The following is a 17507-nucleotide window of genomic DNA, read 5'->3' as shown; positions in this document are numbered from 1 at the left end:
AACAATGTATCAGGTTGGTGCAAAAGTGACTGTGGTTTTGCACTGTTGAACTTTTGCCATTTCACACTGGAATGTATTCTTAAATAAATGTGGTTATGTTATACTTCATTTTAATGTATATTTCTCACTTTATGTTTTTTTCCTAATGACTTATTATTTGCTGTTTATTTTATATTTATTTTAGACTGGAGAAATGATGTTAGACAAAAAGCAAATACGAACAATTTTATTATTCGAGATCAAAATGGGCCATAAAGCAGTGGAGACAACTTGCAGCATCAGCAATGCATTTGGCCCAGCAACTACCAATGGACAGTGCAGTGGTGGTTCAAGCTTTGCAAAGGAGCCTTGAAGATGAGGAATGCAGTGACTGGCTACTGGAAGCTGACAATGATCGAGGATCATCAAAGCTGATCCTCTTAACAACTGTATAAGAAGTGGCCAAAGAACTCAATATCAACCATTCTGTGGTCATTTGCCATTTGAAGCAAATTGGAAAGATGAAAAAGCTCAGGAAGGCAGAAGACAACATAGAAATAAAAACTAGAAAGACTACAGAAAAGGGCAGATTTAAGCCCAAACATATCAATAATTACATTAAATATAAATGGTCTAAATATACCAATCAAAACAGTAGTCAGCAGAGTGGATTAAAAAACATAACTATAGTCTGTAAAAAGCTTATTTCAAATGATAGTCACGTTGAATTAAGAGAATGAAACAAGCTACAATATGCAACATAACTAATTAATTATATTATCAGATAAAATAGGCTTCAGAATAGGGACATTTTATGATAAAGGGGTCACCTACCAAGAAGATTTAGCCATCTTAAATATGTATGCACCAACCACATGCTCTCTCTTAAAAACTGACAAGATAACTAGATGGAAAATCATTAAGGATAGAGAAAATACTAAATAGTACTCTTCTAAATAATCTATTGGTCAAAGAGACTGTGTCAAGAGAAATAAAAACAAAGAAATATTAAGCTAAATCACAATAAATAAAATATATGAGTATCTGTGGAACAGATTCTAGGAGTAAAGTCTTTAATAACATAAACTCCCACCTTAAGAACCTATAAAAACCAAAACAAAATAAACTCAAAGCAAGCAGTAGAAAGTTAATGACAGAGTTAAAAGAATGCAAATGCTAATAGAAAAATAATAAATAAAAATCAGTAACAAATAATTGGCTCTGTGAAAGATCAATATAATTTGCAATCTTCTAAGCAAAACTGAAAAAATACAAGACACAAATGATCAATATCAAAGACATCAAAATGAAGACAATCTTGCAACTCTATATACATAATTTGACAAATTAGATGAAATGGACCAACTCCTTGAAAAATACAAGCTACTATAACCTATCCAACATGAAAAAGTAAGTAAACTATTAAGTAAACTGAATTTGTAATTAAGTCTCCCCCAAAAACTATCTCCAGTCTGAAGAGGTTCACTGGAAATCTTTTTACCAAATACAAAAAAATTAACAGCAAGTCTACATAATGTTTTCAAGTATACAAAAAAAAAAAAAAAATCTCAATTCATTTTTATGAAGCTACTCTGCTGACAACAAAACCAGTTAAAAATAGTCTGAAAGAAAACTAGACGAATACCTCTCATGAATATAAACATAAAAATCCTTATCAAAATATGAGCAAAATTCAGCAATATTTACAAAGAATTACACACCATGGCTAATTGGTTTATTCCAGTGATGCTCATTCAATATTCTAAAACCAATGTAATCTACTTTATTAACAAGTTAATGAAGGAGTCATGTGATATTATCAATCAATGCAGAAAAACAACTGTCAAAATTATTATTCATGATTTTGAAAAGATGTTCAGGAAGACTAGACAGAAACTTCCTCAACTTGATGAAGAACACCTATGGTAACCCTGTACCTAATATTATACTTCATGGTAAGATACTGAGTGCTTCCTTCTATGATCAGGAATGAAACATATTTACTGAATATAGTGCCAGACGTTACAGCCAGTGCAGACACGAAAGAGAGCTAAAAAAGCATACAGACTGGGAGGGAAAAGACAAACACTATTTCCATTTGCCACTGACATAGCTGTCTATATTGAAATCTCAGGAGAAGAACTCCTAGAACTAGTGAGCTCAGCAAAGTCATAAGACACCAGCTAAACATACAAACAATAATTATTTCTGTATTCTAGAAATGAACACATGAACACAAATTAAAAATGCAGTATCAGTTACAATGATTTCCCCCAAACTGAAATACTCAGGTGTGTATCTAACAAAAAGATGTATAGAACTTGCATTCTGAAAACTACATAATGCCGATGAAAGAAACTTTTAAAAAATCTAAATTAATGGAGATATATACCACATTTGTGGAATGGAAGACTCAATCCAATTAAGATGTCAATTCTCTCCAAACCAATACACAGGTTCAATCCAATTTCTATCAAAATCCAAGCAAGACTTTCTGTCAATATAGGGAAGTTTATTTCAAAAGTCATATGGAAAGGCAAAGGAATTAAAATGGCTAAAAATAATTATGAAAACTTTTAGGAAATAAAAAAGAGAAAATCTTTGGAATCTAAGTCTAGGAAAGGAATTCTCAGGCTCCATCAAAGAAAAGCAGATAAATTGGGCTTCATCAAAACAAAAAATCTCATTCAGCAAAGCTCTTTTATAAGGATGAAATCTCAAGCTAAAGAAATACTACATCAAGACAGTATGGTACTGGCACAAAGACAGAAATATAGATCAATGGAACAGAATAGAAAGCCCAGAGATAAATCCACGAACCTATGGACACCTTATCTTTGACAAAGGAGGCAAGGATATACAATGGAAAAAAGACAACCTCTTTAACAAGTGGTGCTGGGAAAACTGGTCAACCACTTGTAAAAGAATGAAACTAGAACACTTTCTAACACCATACACAAAAATAAACTCAAAATGGATTAAAGATCTAAATGTAAGACCAGAAAATATAAAACTCCTAGAGGAGAACATAGGCAAAACACTCTCCGACATAAATCAAAGCAAGATCCTCTATGACCCACCTCCCAGAATATTGGAAATAAAAGCAAAACTAAACAAATGGGACCTAAAGAAACTTAAAAGCTTTTGCACTACAAAGGAAACTATAAGTAAGGTGAAAAGACAGCCCTCAGATTGGGAGAAAATAATAGCAAATGAAGAAACAGACAAAGGATTAATCTCAAAAATATACAAGCAACTCCTGCAGCTCAATTCCAGAAAAATAAATGACCCAATCAAAAAATGGGCCAAAGAACTAAACAGACATTTCTCCAAAGAAGACATACAGATGGCTAACAAACACATGAAAAGATGCTCAACATCACTCATTATTAGAGAAATGCAAATCAAAACCACAATGAGGTACCATTACACACCAGTCAGGATGGCTGCTATCCAAAAGTCTACAAGCAATAAATGCTGGAGAGGGTGTGGAGAAAAGGGAACCCTCTTACACTGTTGGTGGGAATGCAAACTAGTACAGCCACTATGGAAAACAGTGTGGAGATTCCTTAAAAAACTGGAAATAGAACTGCCATATGACCCATATGCCCACTTCTGGGCATACACACTGAGGAAACCAGATCTGAAAGAGACACGTGCACCCCAATGTTCATCGCAGCACTGTTTATAATAGCCAGGACATGGAAGCAACCTAGATGCCCATCAGCAGATGAATGGATAAGGAAGCTGTGGTACATATACACCATGGAATATTACTCAGCCATTAAAAAGAATTCATTTGAACCAGTCCTAATGAGATGGATGAAGCTGGAGCCCCTTATACAGAGTGAAGTAAGCCAGAAAGATAAAGAACATTACAGCATACTGACACATGTATATGGAATTTAGAAAGGTGATAACGATAACCTTATATGCAGAACAGAAAAAGAGACACAGAAATACAGAACAGACTTTTGAACTTTGTGGGAGAATGTGAGGGTGGGATATTTCAAAAGAACAGCATGTATACTATCTATGGTGAAACAGATCACCAGCCCAGGTGGGATGCACGAGACAAGTGCTCCGGCCTGGTGCACTGGGAAGACCCAGAGGAATCGGGTGGAGAGGGAGGTGGGAGGGGGGATCGGGATTGGGAATACATGTAAATCCATGGCTGATTCATATCAATGTATGACAAAACCCACTGGAAAAAAAAAATAATAATAATAAAAAAAAAAAAAAAGAAAAGAAATACTAGCAATTAAATACAAACTCTCATAACTCAAGAGTAAAGCAGAAATACAATTAGAAAATGGGCACAGTATGAACAAAAAAGCATTGAAGGGATATAGATAGCAAATGAACACAAGGAAAGATGGTCAATATCACTAGCCATTAGAAAAATGCAAGTTAAAATCAAAACTATGTATCACTACATACTTATTAGAATGGCTAAGATAAAAAATGATGACAATGACAGATGCTGGTGAGAATGCAGACAAACTGGGCCACTCATACACTAGTGATAAGAATGTAAAGTGGTAAAGCCACACGGCAAACAATATGACAGACTCTCAAGAAACTAAACATGTAACTACAGTGGGCCCCTAAATAACACAGGTTTGAACTACACAGGTCCACCTTTAAGCAGATTTTTCTCAATAAAAACATACTATACAATCCATGGTTGGCTGAATCCACGGATATATAGCCAGGGATACAGAGGGCCAACTGTAAGTCATACAGATTTTCAACTGCATGGAAGGGAGGGGGATGTCAGTGCCTCTAACCCCAAAGTTGTTCACTTGTCAACTGTGTTATATGACCCAACTGTACTCTTGGACATTTATCCCAGAGAAATGTGAAAATTTGTGTTCATATAAAAATCTGTGCACAAATGTATAAAGCAGCTTTATTCATAATACCCCAAACTGTAAACAACACAAATGCCCTTAAATGGATGAATGGTTAAACCACCTGCAGTATATTCATGCCACAGACCACCACCCTGGAATGAAAATAAAAAAAACTTAATACATACAACAATCTAGATAATCTCCAGAAAAATATGCTCAGTAACAAAACCCAACTGATAATTTATATAAACCATTCTTGACAGGACAAAATGTATCACAGAAATGGCACACAGATGAGTGGCTGTCGGGAGTTGAGGAAGAGGAAGAAGGAAGGAAGTGGGTGTGGATATAAAAAAGCAACATGAGGACCTTCTTCTGTGACTGCACTGGTGTCAACAGCAGACAAAACACCTTGATTTTAGCTTAAGCACCATATCATTTAATTCTAAAAATGGAAGCAAACAGGTTTCTTGAAGAAAAAAAAAAAAAAAGACTGATAAGCACAAATGATTCTTTGACCTTTTACCCCAACGGACCATTTTTACACCCACAAGCTTGAAAACCACCCGAGTGTCCCTTGTGCCTCTCCTAACCACACCCCAAGCTGTGTGATGCCTCCAATGCTGGCAGATGCCAGAAAGTACGAGAAAACCCTTAGATATTTCCCTCAGTTTTATTACTGAGGAATTTATATAGATGTAAATGAAGATTAAAAACTACTATATACTATACTGAAGAGTGTCAAAGAATGCTCAAACTACCACAGAACTGCACTCATCTCACCCGCCAGCAAAGTAATGCTCAAAATTCTCCAAGCCAGGCTTCAACAGTATGTGAACCGTGAACTTCCAGATGTTCAAGCTGTATTTAGAAAAGGCAGAGGAAACAGAGTTCAAATTGCCAACATCAGTGGAACATGGAAAAAGCAAGAAAGTTACAGAAAAACATCTACTTCTGCTTTATTAACTATGCCAAAGCCTTTGACTGTGTGGATCACAACAAACTGTGGAATATTCTTAAAGAGATGGGAATACCAGACCACCTGACCTGTCAAGAAGCAACAGTTGGAACGGGACATGGGACAACAGACTGATTCCAAATAGGAAAAGGAGTACGTCAAGACTGTATACTGTCACCATGCTTATTTAACTTATATGCAGAGTACATCATGAAAAATGCTGGACTGGATGAAGCACAAGCTGGAATCAAGACTGCTGGGAGAAATATCAATAACCTCAAATATGTAGATGACACTACCCTTATGGCAGAAAGAAAAGAACTAAAGAGCCTCTTGATGAAAGTGAAAGAGGAGAGTCAAAAAGTTGGCTTAAAACTCAACATTCAGAAAACTAAGATCATGGCATCCGGTCCCATCACTTCACGGCAAATAGATGGGGAAACAGTGGAAACAGTGACACTTTATTTTTTTGGGCTCCAAAATCACTGCAGATGGTGACTGCAGCCATGAAAAAAAGACACTTGCTCCTTAGAAGCTATGACCAACCTAGATAGCATATTAAAAAGCAGACACATTCCTTTGCCAACAAAGGTCTGTGGTTTTTCCACAGACTATGGTTTTTCCAGTAGTCGTGCATGGATGTGAGAGTTGGACTATAAAGAAAGCTGAGCACCGAAGAACTGATGCTTTTGAGCTGTGGTGTTGGAGAAGACTCTTGAGAGTCCCTTGGACTACAAGGAGATCCAACCAGTCCACCCTAAAGGAAATCAGTCCTGAATATTCATTGGAAGGACTGATGCTGAAGCTGAAACTCCAATACTTTTGCCACCTGATGTGAAAAACTAACTCTTCACCTGATGTGAAAAAAGACTGAGGCTGAGAAAGACTGAAGGCAGGAGAAGGGGACCAAAGAGGATGAGATGGTTGGATGGCATCACCAACTCAATTGTCAAGAGTTTGAGTGAACTCTGGGAGTTGGTGATGGACAGGGAAGCCTGGCATGCTGCAGTCCATGGAGTTGCGAAGAGTCAGACACGAGTGAGTGACTGAACTGAACTGAACGTTGAGGAGGGCATGGCAACCCACTCTAGTATTCTTTCCTGGAAAATCCTATGGACAGAGGAGCCTAACAGGTTCCAGTACCTGGGGTTGCAAAAGTCGGACACAACAGAAGAGACTTAACATGCATGCGCATTTTCTACATTTAACTCACCAGTTTCATTAAATTCAGATCTGAATTTTTTCCGACCTTGAATCTGAGATTTTTTCCTCTGTTTGGCTTCTTTTTCCTTTTCATCATCACTGAAATCCAAGGCCTTACACAAAAAAATAGACAGATTTATGTCATATGCATTTACCAACTCAGTGGTACATTATCAGAGGTAAAGAGAATAAAGCACTTATTTAAGTGACCCTGAAAGTTAATACATGTACACATGACACAAATCAGAAGGCATAACCCCGTGGCAACGTGGATGCTAAAACAGGACTGCTTCTGACTACATAATCCTTTAAGTGGGCATTCCTTGACTCACACAGCTTCAGCAAAATCACAAATTAACACAGATCATGAACCTTTAGCACTGCTTTAGAACATCTACAATGACCAAAGTTAAATCTATAAATATCAAGAATTTACAAAACTGAGAAACTTCATCAGAACTTCTGAGTGCATTGAAAAATTCTTATAAATGTATTTTTCTTTTATAAAATAAAAATACAAAAGTATAAATTCATGCTATTTTTAAGAATGTATATACTCATTGCTCTAATTTTCATGTTTTAATAAAGACCATATATGTCAAGCTACTTTGAAATATAAAATATTATTGCTGACAAGAAAAAGAACACTCTTTTTAGGAAGGTCAGTATACTGTAAAAAATGGAGAAGTAGGTACACTGTAATTGTTTTCTACCTTCAAAAGAAAAGCAGCTTATTAAAAGTACCATCAATAAATGTCTTCACATCCCATGTGGTGAATTTACTAACTAAAAAAAAATTATTTTAAATGATAATTTTGCCTTTACCAGGTATCAACAAAATTGATAAAAACAGGACACTATAAGGAAAATGAAAATCTGATAATAATTAAAATGTGAGTGAAAATATTTTTTTCTGAAATGACCACAAACTAATTGTGAGGTATAAAAGGCATCTGAGGGAGCGGAGAGCACGCAGGCTGGCAGAAAGCAGTGTGACTAGTGAGCAGTTTCGAGGACATCCTTCAGGTCAAGAATGAGGGATGTATGAGACTAAGTCCTGTCTTCCTTTCTCAAATACTGTGTGAAAAGACACTTACCTCTGGTGGTGGTTCTTGATCATTCTTCCATGATGCATCTGATCCCCTATCCCTAGGGGAACAAACAAAGTTCAAAGGGTCAAAGTACTTACTAAGATTCTGTTAAATGCTTATAACCTAACAGCATGGAAAATAAAAAAGCAAAAGACCTAAGCTCAATCTTAATTCACAATATATAAGACAATAAGAGAAAAGAATAGAGGCGCATTTCTGTGTTCTTATTTAAGACGATGTGGGAAGAGCACACCAATATATTAGGAGTAGAGATCAGAACAAGAAGCCGACCCCACGCTGTGCAGGGCAAGGTGGTTCTGCAGTTCTTCAGCAGCTCCAGGAGCTCTTGACTCTCACTGATACTGTCATAACACCTGAGCTCAGCTCATAAACCTCCTCAGTAAATACCTATCCAAGACCACAGTCAGATGTTCCAGGTGCCAAGGACACAAAGAGGGAATACACAAGGAGGCATTTCCTTGTGTAAGACTTTACAGGTTCAACAACAGAGATCACAACATGAAATGCTTCTTCCTTGATTCACCTGAGAATTATCAATGATCCTCCATGAGTAAGCAAGGCTTGCTCCAAGAGTGACTCTCAGAGCAGAGGGTGAGACAAAGGCATCTAGAGTTTGAGGAGGAGGAGTTGTGAAGATCCTACAGGACACTAAGTCTTTTTGGTGAAAAGTTTTATACTCTATGACCGACAAAAGCACGTAGATCTATTATGACTAAAATTTCTGACAGCTCATTTTTAATTGTATCTGTTTGATCCTGATTTCACAGTTTGACAATATTTGTTATTCAATTACATTAAAATATTACAAAGTATTAGGAGTAGATGTTGTCCTCATTGTTTGACACCAAATCTCAAAAATAAACTAAACTCCCAGGAATTAATTAATCCATTAATCCATTAAAATCAATTTACAGATGTCTGTGGGCTCACACAACAGGAAATCTTTTTTTCTGAGTCTGCTCTACTGTTTTAATTTGGAATTCTGTTATTATACATAAAGCATTATCAATGACTTTTCCCATTTTTAGTTATTATCTTCTACCCATGCATTTATCATAGCTCCAGGGTTCCTTTTAGCATGGATGCCATCTCAACAGCCTACACTGACCTTAGAATGAAATCTTCTAAAGACAGAAATGGGAAAAGTTCCCTAACGGGGGCATTACCACAGAAAATCAAAAACTACTACACAAAAGAACAAGCAACATTTCCAACAGCACCGTTAACAAGAGTAAGTTCATGGGAAGCTAAGATTAAAATAACCCAACTAAAAGCAGGTAAGCTGGAGAGAAGTTCAACTTCTCCGTCTCAAAGGCAAAGGAGTTCCCTTGACCAACAGAAAAAATGCAGTCTAGAACAGAACGGACTTCATCAGGTGGGGCTTCTGCAGAGTGGGCTCAATTTCCTGATTCTTTAGTTTCTTATTCTTTCTTTGCAAAAAAAGACAAAAATTCTTGTTCTTGCAAATCAGAACAAAGACAGCTTCTACATCTATCTAAAGACATCTTCAGAAAAATCTCTTCAATTTTAAGCTAAAATATTTTACCCGTTAAAAGCTAATATATGGAATATCCAAAGCAACAACTTAATATTCAAACAGAACGAAATGCTAAATATTTAAGGCATGATTTTAAAGCATACTAAAATTTTTATAACTTTGCTATATTTAACTCACCTTTCATGTTAATGGTTATTTAGAAAAATTAACCTTACACAGCCTGAAGAACAACTTAAGTTCCTGCAGGTACTTCTGTGTTTTCTTAAACATGAGTTTTAACAAATTATCAGGAACAAAATGTTCATCTCATTTCAGAGATTTCCAAATGCTTCACCTGTTTTTCAAGTTTCAAACTGAAAGACAGCTAGATTTCAAAGGGACTTTTGTGTCAAATTGAGCACAAAATCTTTTCAGATTTAAGATCTCTTCCCCAATCCTTTGCAGTATTTTCCTCCACTCCTAACTGGGCAACATTTTATTGGTTCATATTTACTACATCTTTCCAAAGCATTCAGTTTACATTTACAGAAAAAGTCATTTTACTTTAATTCATATGCCATTGGTTTGTGTAAAAATTAATTATGTAATTATAATAACAAGTCTGATATAAATAGCTCTACAGCTAACACCTGGCGGCAAAATTTATACCTGACAAATATACAGTTCGTCAGTGGAAACAAGAAATATCACCAGGTACACACCACAGGATATCATACAGCACATTTACAGATAGAATAGAGACCACTGGTTTGCTGGTTAAGTCAAGTCTGTTAATCGCAGCTTGATACGTAACACATAAATATGTTCTTCTATAAATGTACAATTTATAAGCAACCTAAAATTTATTCATTTTCTTTTTTCAAGAATTATAAAGTTGCATTAAATAGTGAAGCTTATGAATGCAACCCAAAGAAATCTTTCTTTAAAATGGTAAAGTTGTAGCCCATATATGCAGGAAAGTATATAATGGAAAAGATAATGAGTTAAAATTCAGAAAATGTATATGGCCCAAATGTGCTCTTACCAGTTGCTCATGCCATTTTGGGCAAAAAACACAAATGATCTCTACCTTGTAAAACCTGATAACAACATTAGCTTTCAGAGATGTTACCAGGAAGACAAATGAGCTCTTTGGAAGACAGATACCATCTTAACTGCAAGAAACTACATCACTACTCCTAAAACACAAACACTAGATAAGCAAAGAAGTAATATGCCAATAAAGTACTTACTGTTTAAGCTTCTCTGTGAATATATACTGGGTGAAGTCTTTCATTGATGGAGCAAAATACATAGTGTCTTTTATTTTAATACCTTTATTTTCAATATGCTCTGAAGAATTAAACCGTAATACATAAAACGGATGTGCAACAGGTCCAAATATCTCAAATATCTATAAAAGAGAAGAAACAAAGTTCTCCTTTGACAGTAAAATAAGGACTTCAAAAGTTAGTACTATTGGGACTTCCCTGGCAGGCCAGTGGTTAAGCCTTCACCTTCCAATGCAGAGGGTGCAGGTTGAATTCCTGCTTGGGAAGTTAAGATCCCACAAGTCTCTTGACCAAAACATAAAACAGAAGCCAATACTGTGTGTGTGTGATTTTTCAGATTCCAGTCATCTGTCAGTGGACATGTAAGTGGCTTCCATGTCTTGGCCACTGTAAATAGTGCTGCTATGAACTCTGGCGTACATGTACCTTTGCAAATTATAGTTTTCTCTGGACAGACACTCAGAAATAAGACTGCCAGATCATACACTAACTCTACAGATTTTTAAGGAACCTCCATACCACTGTCCATAGGGGCTGCACCAATTTACATTTCCACCAACAGTGAAAGAGAGATCCGTTTACTCCACACCCTCTCCACCTTTAATCATTTACAGACTTTCTAGTGATGGCCATTCTGACTGGTATGAGGTAATACCTCATTGTAGTTTTTTTTTTTTTAATTTATTTATTTTAATTGGAGGCTAATTACTTTACAATACTGTGGTGGTTTCTGCCATACAGTCACATGAATCCGCCATGGGTGTACATGTGTTCCCCATCCTGAACCCCCCTCCCACCTCCCTCCCCATCCCATCCCTCTGGGTCATCCCAGTGCACCAGCCCCGAGCACCCTGTCTCATGCATCGAACCTGGACTGGCGATCTGTTTCACATATGACAATATACATGTTTCAATGCTATTCTCTCAAATCATCCCACTCTTGCCTTCTCCCAGAGTCAAAAGTCTGTTTTTTACATCTGTATCTCTTTGCTCTCTCGCATATAGGGTCATCATTACCCTCTTTCTAAATTCCATATATATGCGTTATAATATACTGTATTGGTGTTTTTCTTTCTGACTTACTTCGCTCTGTATAAGAGGCTCCAGTTTCATCCCCCTCATTAAAACTGATTCAAATGCATTCTTTTTGATAACTGAGTAATATTCCATTGTGTATATGTTGACCTGAATTTCTCCAATGATTAGAGATATTGAGCATCTTTTCATGTGCCTATTAGCCATCTGTATGTCTTCTTTAGAAAAATGTCTATTTAGGTCTTCTGCTCATTTTTGATTGGGTTGTTTGATATTGACCTGTATGAGCTATTTCTGTATTTTGGAAATGAATCCCATTGGTAGCATAATTTGCAAATATTTTCTCCCAGTCTATAGGTTTTTTGTTTTGTCTATGATTTCCTTTAATGTGTAAAAGCTTTTAAGTTTGATCAGGTCCCTTTTGCTTATTTTTGTCTTTCCTTCCATTACTCTATGAGACAGAGCTAAAGCAAACACTGCTGTGATTTATGTCAAAGAGGGTTCTGCCCATATTTTCCTTTAAAAGTTTGATCATATCCTGTCTTGTATTTAGGTCTTCAATCTATTCTGACTTTACTTTTGCAACATGGTGTTACAGAATGTTCTAACTTCAATCTTTACATATAGCTGTCCAGATTTCCCACTTACTAAAGAGACTGTCTTTTCTTCATTGCATATTCTTGCCTCTTTCATCGTAAATTAATTGACCATAAGTGCATGAGCTTATTTTCCGGCTTTCTATCCTGTTCCACTGATCTATTACTCCCTTTTAAAGCCTAAAGTTTCTTTTAGTTTTTTTTCATGTTAAATATATTTTTCATAATATATAATTTCTGTGGCTATTTAACACTCCTTTATAGATCTAGCAGAATTTAACATATCTTATATTGTAGAATACTGAGACAAGCTCCCAATTTGTTCAGAAATGATGCCATAATGAACACCTTTATCCGTAAATCTCTGTATTTCAGAATTACTGAAAACTAGTTTGTAAGAGATGGAACCATCAAAGCCAAGAGTATGATTACTACTAAAACTCGATGCAAATTACTAAATAATGCTCCAAATAGCAATTTAAATCAACTCCATTGAAAGTACCTATTTTATTACATCCTCAGTTGCTGATTGACTGAAAAGTCCTCATTTGTTAAAAAGTAAAACAAAAAACAACAAATGCTCGAACAAATGCTCAAAATTAAATGTAGAGAAAATGATCAAGAAATCCAACTTATAGGTGGCATAAGTTGGTAGTGTTTTAAAAATTCCCTAATATAAGAATTCAACATTAAAAATGGAATTCATTCATTAATTATTGATAGGAACTAACCTTTTCTAGGATTAAGGTGCAAAAGGCAGAATTTCAAATCTGAACTTGCCCTCCTTTAAATCAGTGGGAAACAAAGAAGGAGATGGGAGGGGGGCAAAAAAAATCAGACCACCTGTGTTATAAACTGCATTTTGCTCTTTTTTAGCTATCGTGATTTCTGAATAAATGAGGGTAATTCTATTTCCTTACAGTTTCAGTGAATTTAAAAAGACACAGAGGATATTTGACACTGTAGCTGATTATTACTGTTACTGAAAAGGAGAGGGAAAAGGAAGGATGCCATAAATAAAAGGAATCATGGAAATAATCAGTTTTAATCCAGTCAGAAAAGCAGGAATTGTGTCTCCCTAGTCTCTTCTCCCGGGTCTCCCCATGAGGTACAGCAGCATCCCTGTGCTCAAGAGCTCCTGCCCCAGCCATCGCCACTCACCTCCACTCCTCTCTCTCAATAGCTTCCCCGGCTAAGCCCCTGGAGTCTCTCTAGTCCCTTACAAAGGTACCAGCAGTAAACAGGGTTTATTCTGTATTTCAGTACTTCTTCCTCTGAACCAAAAGTACTGAGACCCATACTTGAAACAAAAGTATTAAGCCTAAGTCTTTGAAAGGGAGAAAAGTCAACACCACCCTTCAGGTATTAAAGCCTTTCTTCTCTTCACAAACTTTTTCAAAGACTGCCAAAAAGGATTAGCTCTGGACTCCAATTAATTTTGTCACTGACTGCTTTGCAATTCTAAGAGACTCATTTATTTTGGTAAATTTAGTCTGTCAACCTAAAAAGTAGGCAGTGCAGGGTGATAACCCTCATAAAAGCCGAATCCCTTTCTAATCTGTGTCAGAATGGAACAGCAGGAAAAGGCTCAAAAAGGGAAAATTATGTGAGTTGTTCTAATAATATAATTCAAAATAAATGATTTTTTCTGATTAAATACAAATTAATTCTATTTCTTAAAATAAAAAAGATGTCAACTGTCACTTATCTAGGAAAAACTAAACCCCAAAAAGTTTTCTCCGGAGACAACATCTGGTTTCTCAATTGTCTGTTATCAACTCAATGCTTATCTACTTAGCCCATATAATCTACAAAGGACTCTAACTAAACATAGTGGAATATCCCAAGGTGAATAAAACTCTGTCCCTGCTGCCAGAAAGAGAATACTTGGTTGATATATATATTCTTCATCTTGGAAGATTTTATCCTCCGATGACCACTCAGAATTATATATTTGTTGGGTAAAATGCAGACATGCAGCATGCAGGATTGTTCCCTGCATGTAAGGATGTTAAAAGGGACCTAATCTTATGATGGTACTAAAGTACATATTCACAATTCCCCAGAAAGTGCTTATAGTGACACTTTACTGGTATCACCGAAAACTTTTTCCATTTGAAAGACTCCACTCTCAGCTTCCACGTGAGGAAGTCAAAGTCTAAAAAGTTTCAAGAGCCACTATACAAAGGGCCACACAAAGCAAAAAGGTTTATGAACTACTATGCATTGGAAAGCCTCCTGCACCCAATTGAGTATCTGGAAGAACTGTGTCTTATTCAAAACACAGACACACTGCCTGACAAAGAATCTGACAAATGTCAGGAAAAAAATTCTGTACAACAACAGCAACAAATTAAACCAATTTACAGACAGACACAAATTACTGAAGAAAATCAGGAATGTACTAAAATTTGAGAGCTCTCGATTGCTCACATACTAAAACTAATAAACTTAAGATATTAAAGTCAGAAAATGCAATCAACAAAGAAACAGGGTAATTAGTAGAATTTGAGTTTTGTTTTACAAACCTTTCCTGCTGCCTGTCGATCAGTCTTAAAAATTACAGTCTCCTCATTAACTGGAGGTACGTTAGTCATAGATTCAATTATTACTGAAAATGAAACAAAATAGATAATTTCAAGATTTAATCAGAAGATAATGCAGAATTCAAACCAGTATTTAGGCTTTAATTCCCACATAATTTAAAATGAAATTTAAGGTGGGATAATATACCTTGGTAACTATTTCTCCTGGATAAACAAGTAGCATAAGGAAATATATTCTACATTTTTTTCTTTTATACGAAAGCTACAATTCTGGGAAAAAAGATTAAAGTACAAAATCTCATGGAAAGTTGGAATTACCCATTAGTCAAAAGTCAACAAAGTCAAGCTGTGTACATTTTCTCAAGCAATTTTTATCCAAAAAATAATAATCACATTTAGTCACATAACTCCTATTTTAGAAGAAATTAGTCATCTTTCTCACCCTAGAAATCCTTTTCTGCAAATTACTGATTACATACCGATATACGAAAAAGTTAAAGACTTCACAAAAACATTTTCCTCTGAACAGATGAAGAAAGAATGATAGAGCTCCCAGTAATGTGGCTCCTGGGTGCACTGGGACAACCCTGAAGGATGGGATGGAGGGAGGTGAGAGGGGGGTTCAGGCTGGGGGACACATGTACACCCATGGCTGATTCATGTCAATGCATGGCAAAAACCACTACCATATTGTAATTAGCCTCCAATTAATAAATAAACAAAAAGACAAAAAGCATTATCACTTCAGTCTAGCACATTCTCCTGTTCTTCTAAGCGCCACAAATGTCAAACCAACAATCTACAACAGCAAAACGAAAACACACACACATATATATTCACACAGACACACAGGATTCTTAGAAAATTAAAGCAACAAACAAAAATACTCTGTCACATTACACAGATAATGCCATCTCCACTTGGGAAATGAAATATCAGTTGATTATTAAAATCCATTCAAGGATTTTCAATTGTATCCCAATTAATTTCAAGAGTTAGTACTTCTAAGTTGGAACATGCACTAAGGAATGGGCAACAAGTTTTGAATTGGATGCCTCTCAAATAAAGATGACAAAGATTGATAATAATACTGAATAATGACAGAATTTCCCAGGGCCAAATTACATGAAAATTAAAAACTACCTAATTCAAAATCCTCACATTTGATAGAAAGCTAAGAGTACCTGAAGAACTATGGCTGGAGGTTCGTGACATTGCACAGGACACAAAGATCAAGACCAACCCCCCCCCCGCCCAAAATTGCAAAAAGGCAAAATGGTTGTCTGAGGAGTACTTACAAATAGCTGAGAAAAGAAAAGATGCAAAAGGTGAAGGAGAAAAGGAAAGATATACCCATTTGAATGCAGAGTTTCAAAGAATAGCAAGGAGAGATAAGAAAGCCTTTCTCAGTGATCAATGCAAAGAAATAGAGGAAAACAATAAAGTGGGAAAGGCTAGAGATTTCTTGAAATAAATTGGAGATACCAAGGGAACATTTCATGCAAAGATAGGACACAATAAAGGACAGAAATGATATGGACCTAACAGAAGCAGAAGATATAAAGAAGAGGTGGCAAGAATACACAGAATTCTAAAAAAAGTTCTTCATGACCCAGATAACCACGATGGTGTGAACATTCACCTAGAGCCAGGCATCCTGGAATGTGAAGCCAAGTGGGCCTTAGGAAGCATCACCATGAACAAAGCTAGTGGAGGTGATTTCAATAGTTGAGCTATTTCACATCCTGAAAGATGATGCTGTGAAAGTGCTGCACTCAATATGCCAGCAAATTTGGAAAACTCAGCACTGGTCACAGGACTGGAAAAGGTAAGTTTTCATTCCAATCCAAAAGGAAGGAAATGCCAAAGAATATTCACACTACCACACACATCTCACATGCTAGCAAAGTAATGCTCAAAAGTCGCCAAGCCAGGCTTCAACAGTACATGAAATGTGAAATTCCAGATGTTCAAGTAGGACTTAGAAAAGGCAGAGGAATCAGAGATCAAATTGGCAACATCCACTGGATCATGAAAAAGCAAGAGAACTGCAGAAAAACATCTTTTTCTGCTTTATTGACTACATAAAAGCCTTTGACTATGTGGATTACAACAAACTGTGGAAAATTCTTAAAGAGATGGGAATATCAGACCACCTAACCTGTCTTCTGAGAAATTTGTATGCAGGTCAAGAAGTAACAGTTAGAACTGGACATGCATCAACAGACAGGTTCCAAATCAGAAAAGGAGTACATACATCAAGGCTATATATTGCCACCCTGGTTATTTAACTTACATGCAGAGTACATCATGAGAAATGCTGGGCTGGATGAAGCATAAGCTGGAATCAAGATTGCCGGGAGAAATATCAATAACCTTCGATAGGCAGATGACACCACCCTTATGGCAGAAACTAAAGAAGAACTAAAGAGCCTCTTGATGAAAGTGAAAGA

General features: G+C 36.1%; 1 protein-coding gene across 1 annotated transcript in view; it reads right to left on the bottom strand.

Annotated features, from left to right (window-relative positions):
- Positions 1–17507, bottom strand: part of NAF1 (nuclear assembly factor 1 ribonucleoprotein) — a 45505-nt gene that overhangs the window by 1902 nt on the left and 26096 nt on the right. The window contains exons 4-7 of the mRNA XM_061164098.1: positions 15037–15119; positions 10839–10999; positions 8094–8145; positions 7007–7109 (exon numbers count right to left, since the gene is read on the bottom strand). Of these exons, the coding sequence (XP_061020081.1) occupies positions 7007–7109; positions 8094–8145; positions 10839–10999; positions 15037–15119 (399 nt within the window). The remainder of the gene's footprint in view (positions 1–7006; positions 7110–8093; positions 8146–10838; positions 11000–15036; positions 15120–17507) is intronic.

This window comes from Dama dama, chromosome 17 (genome assembly GCF_033118175.1).
Source record: "Dama dama isolate Ldn47 chromosome 17, ASM3311817v1, whole genome shotgun sequence".
NCBI classification, from domain to species: domain Eukaryota; kingdom Metazoa; phylum Chordata; class Mammalia; order Artiodactyla; family Cervidae; genus Dama; species Dama dama.
The sequence above is the reverse complement of the archived record's forward strand: the minus strand, read 5'-3'. Positions and strand labels throughout refer to the sequence as shown.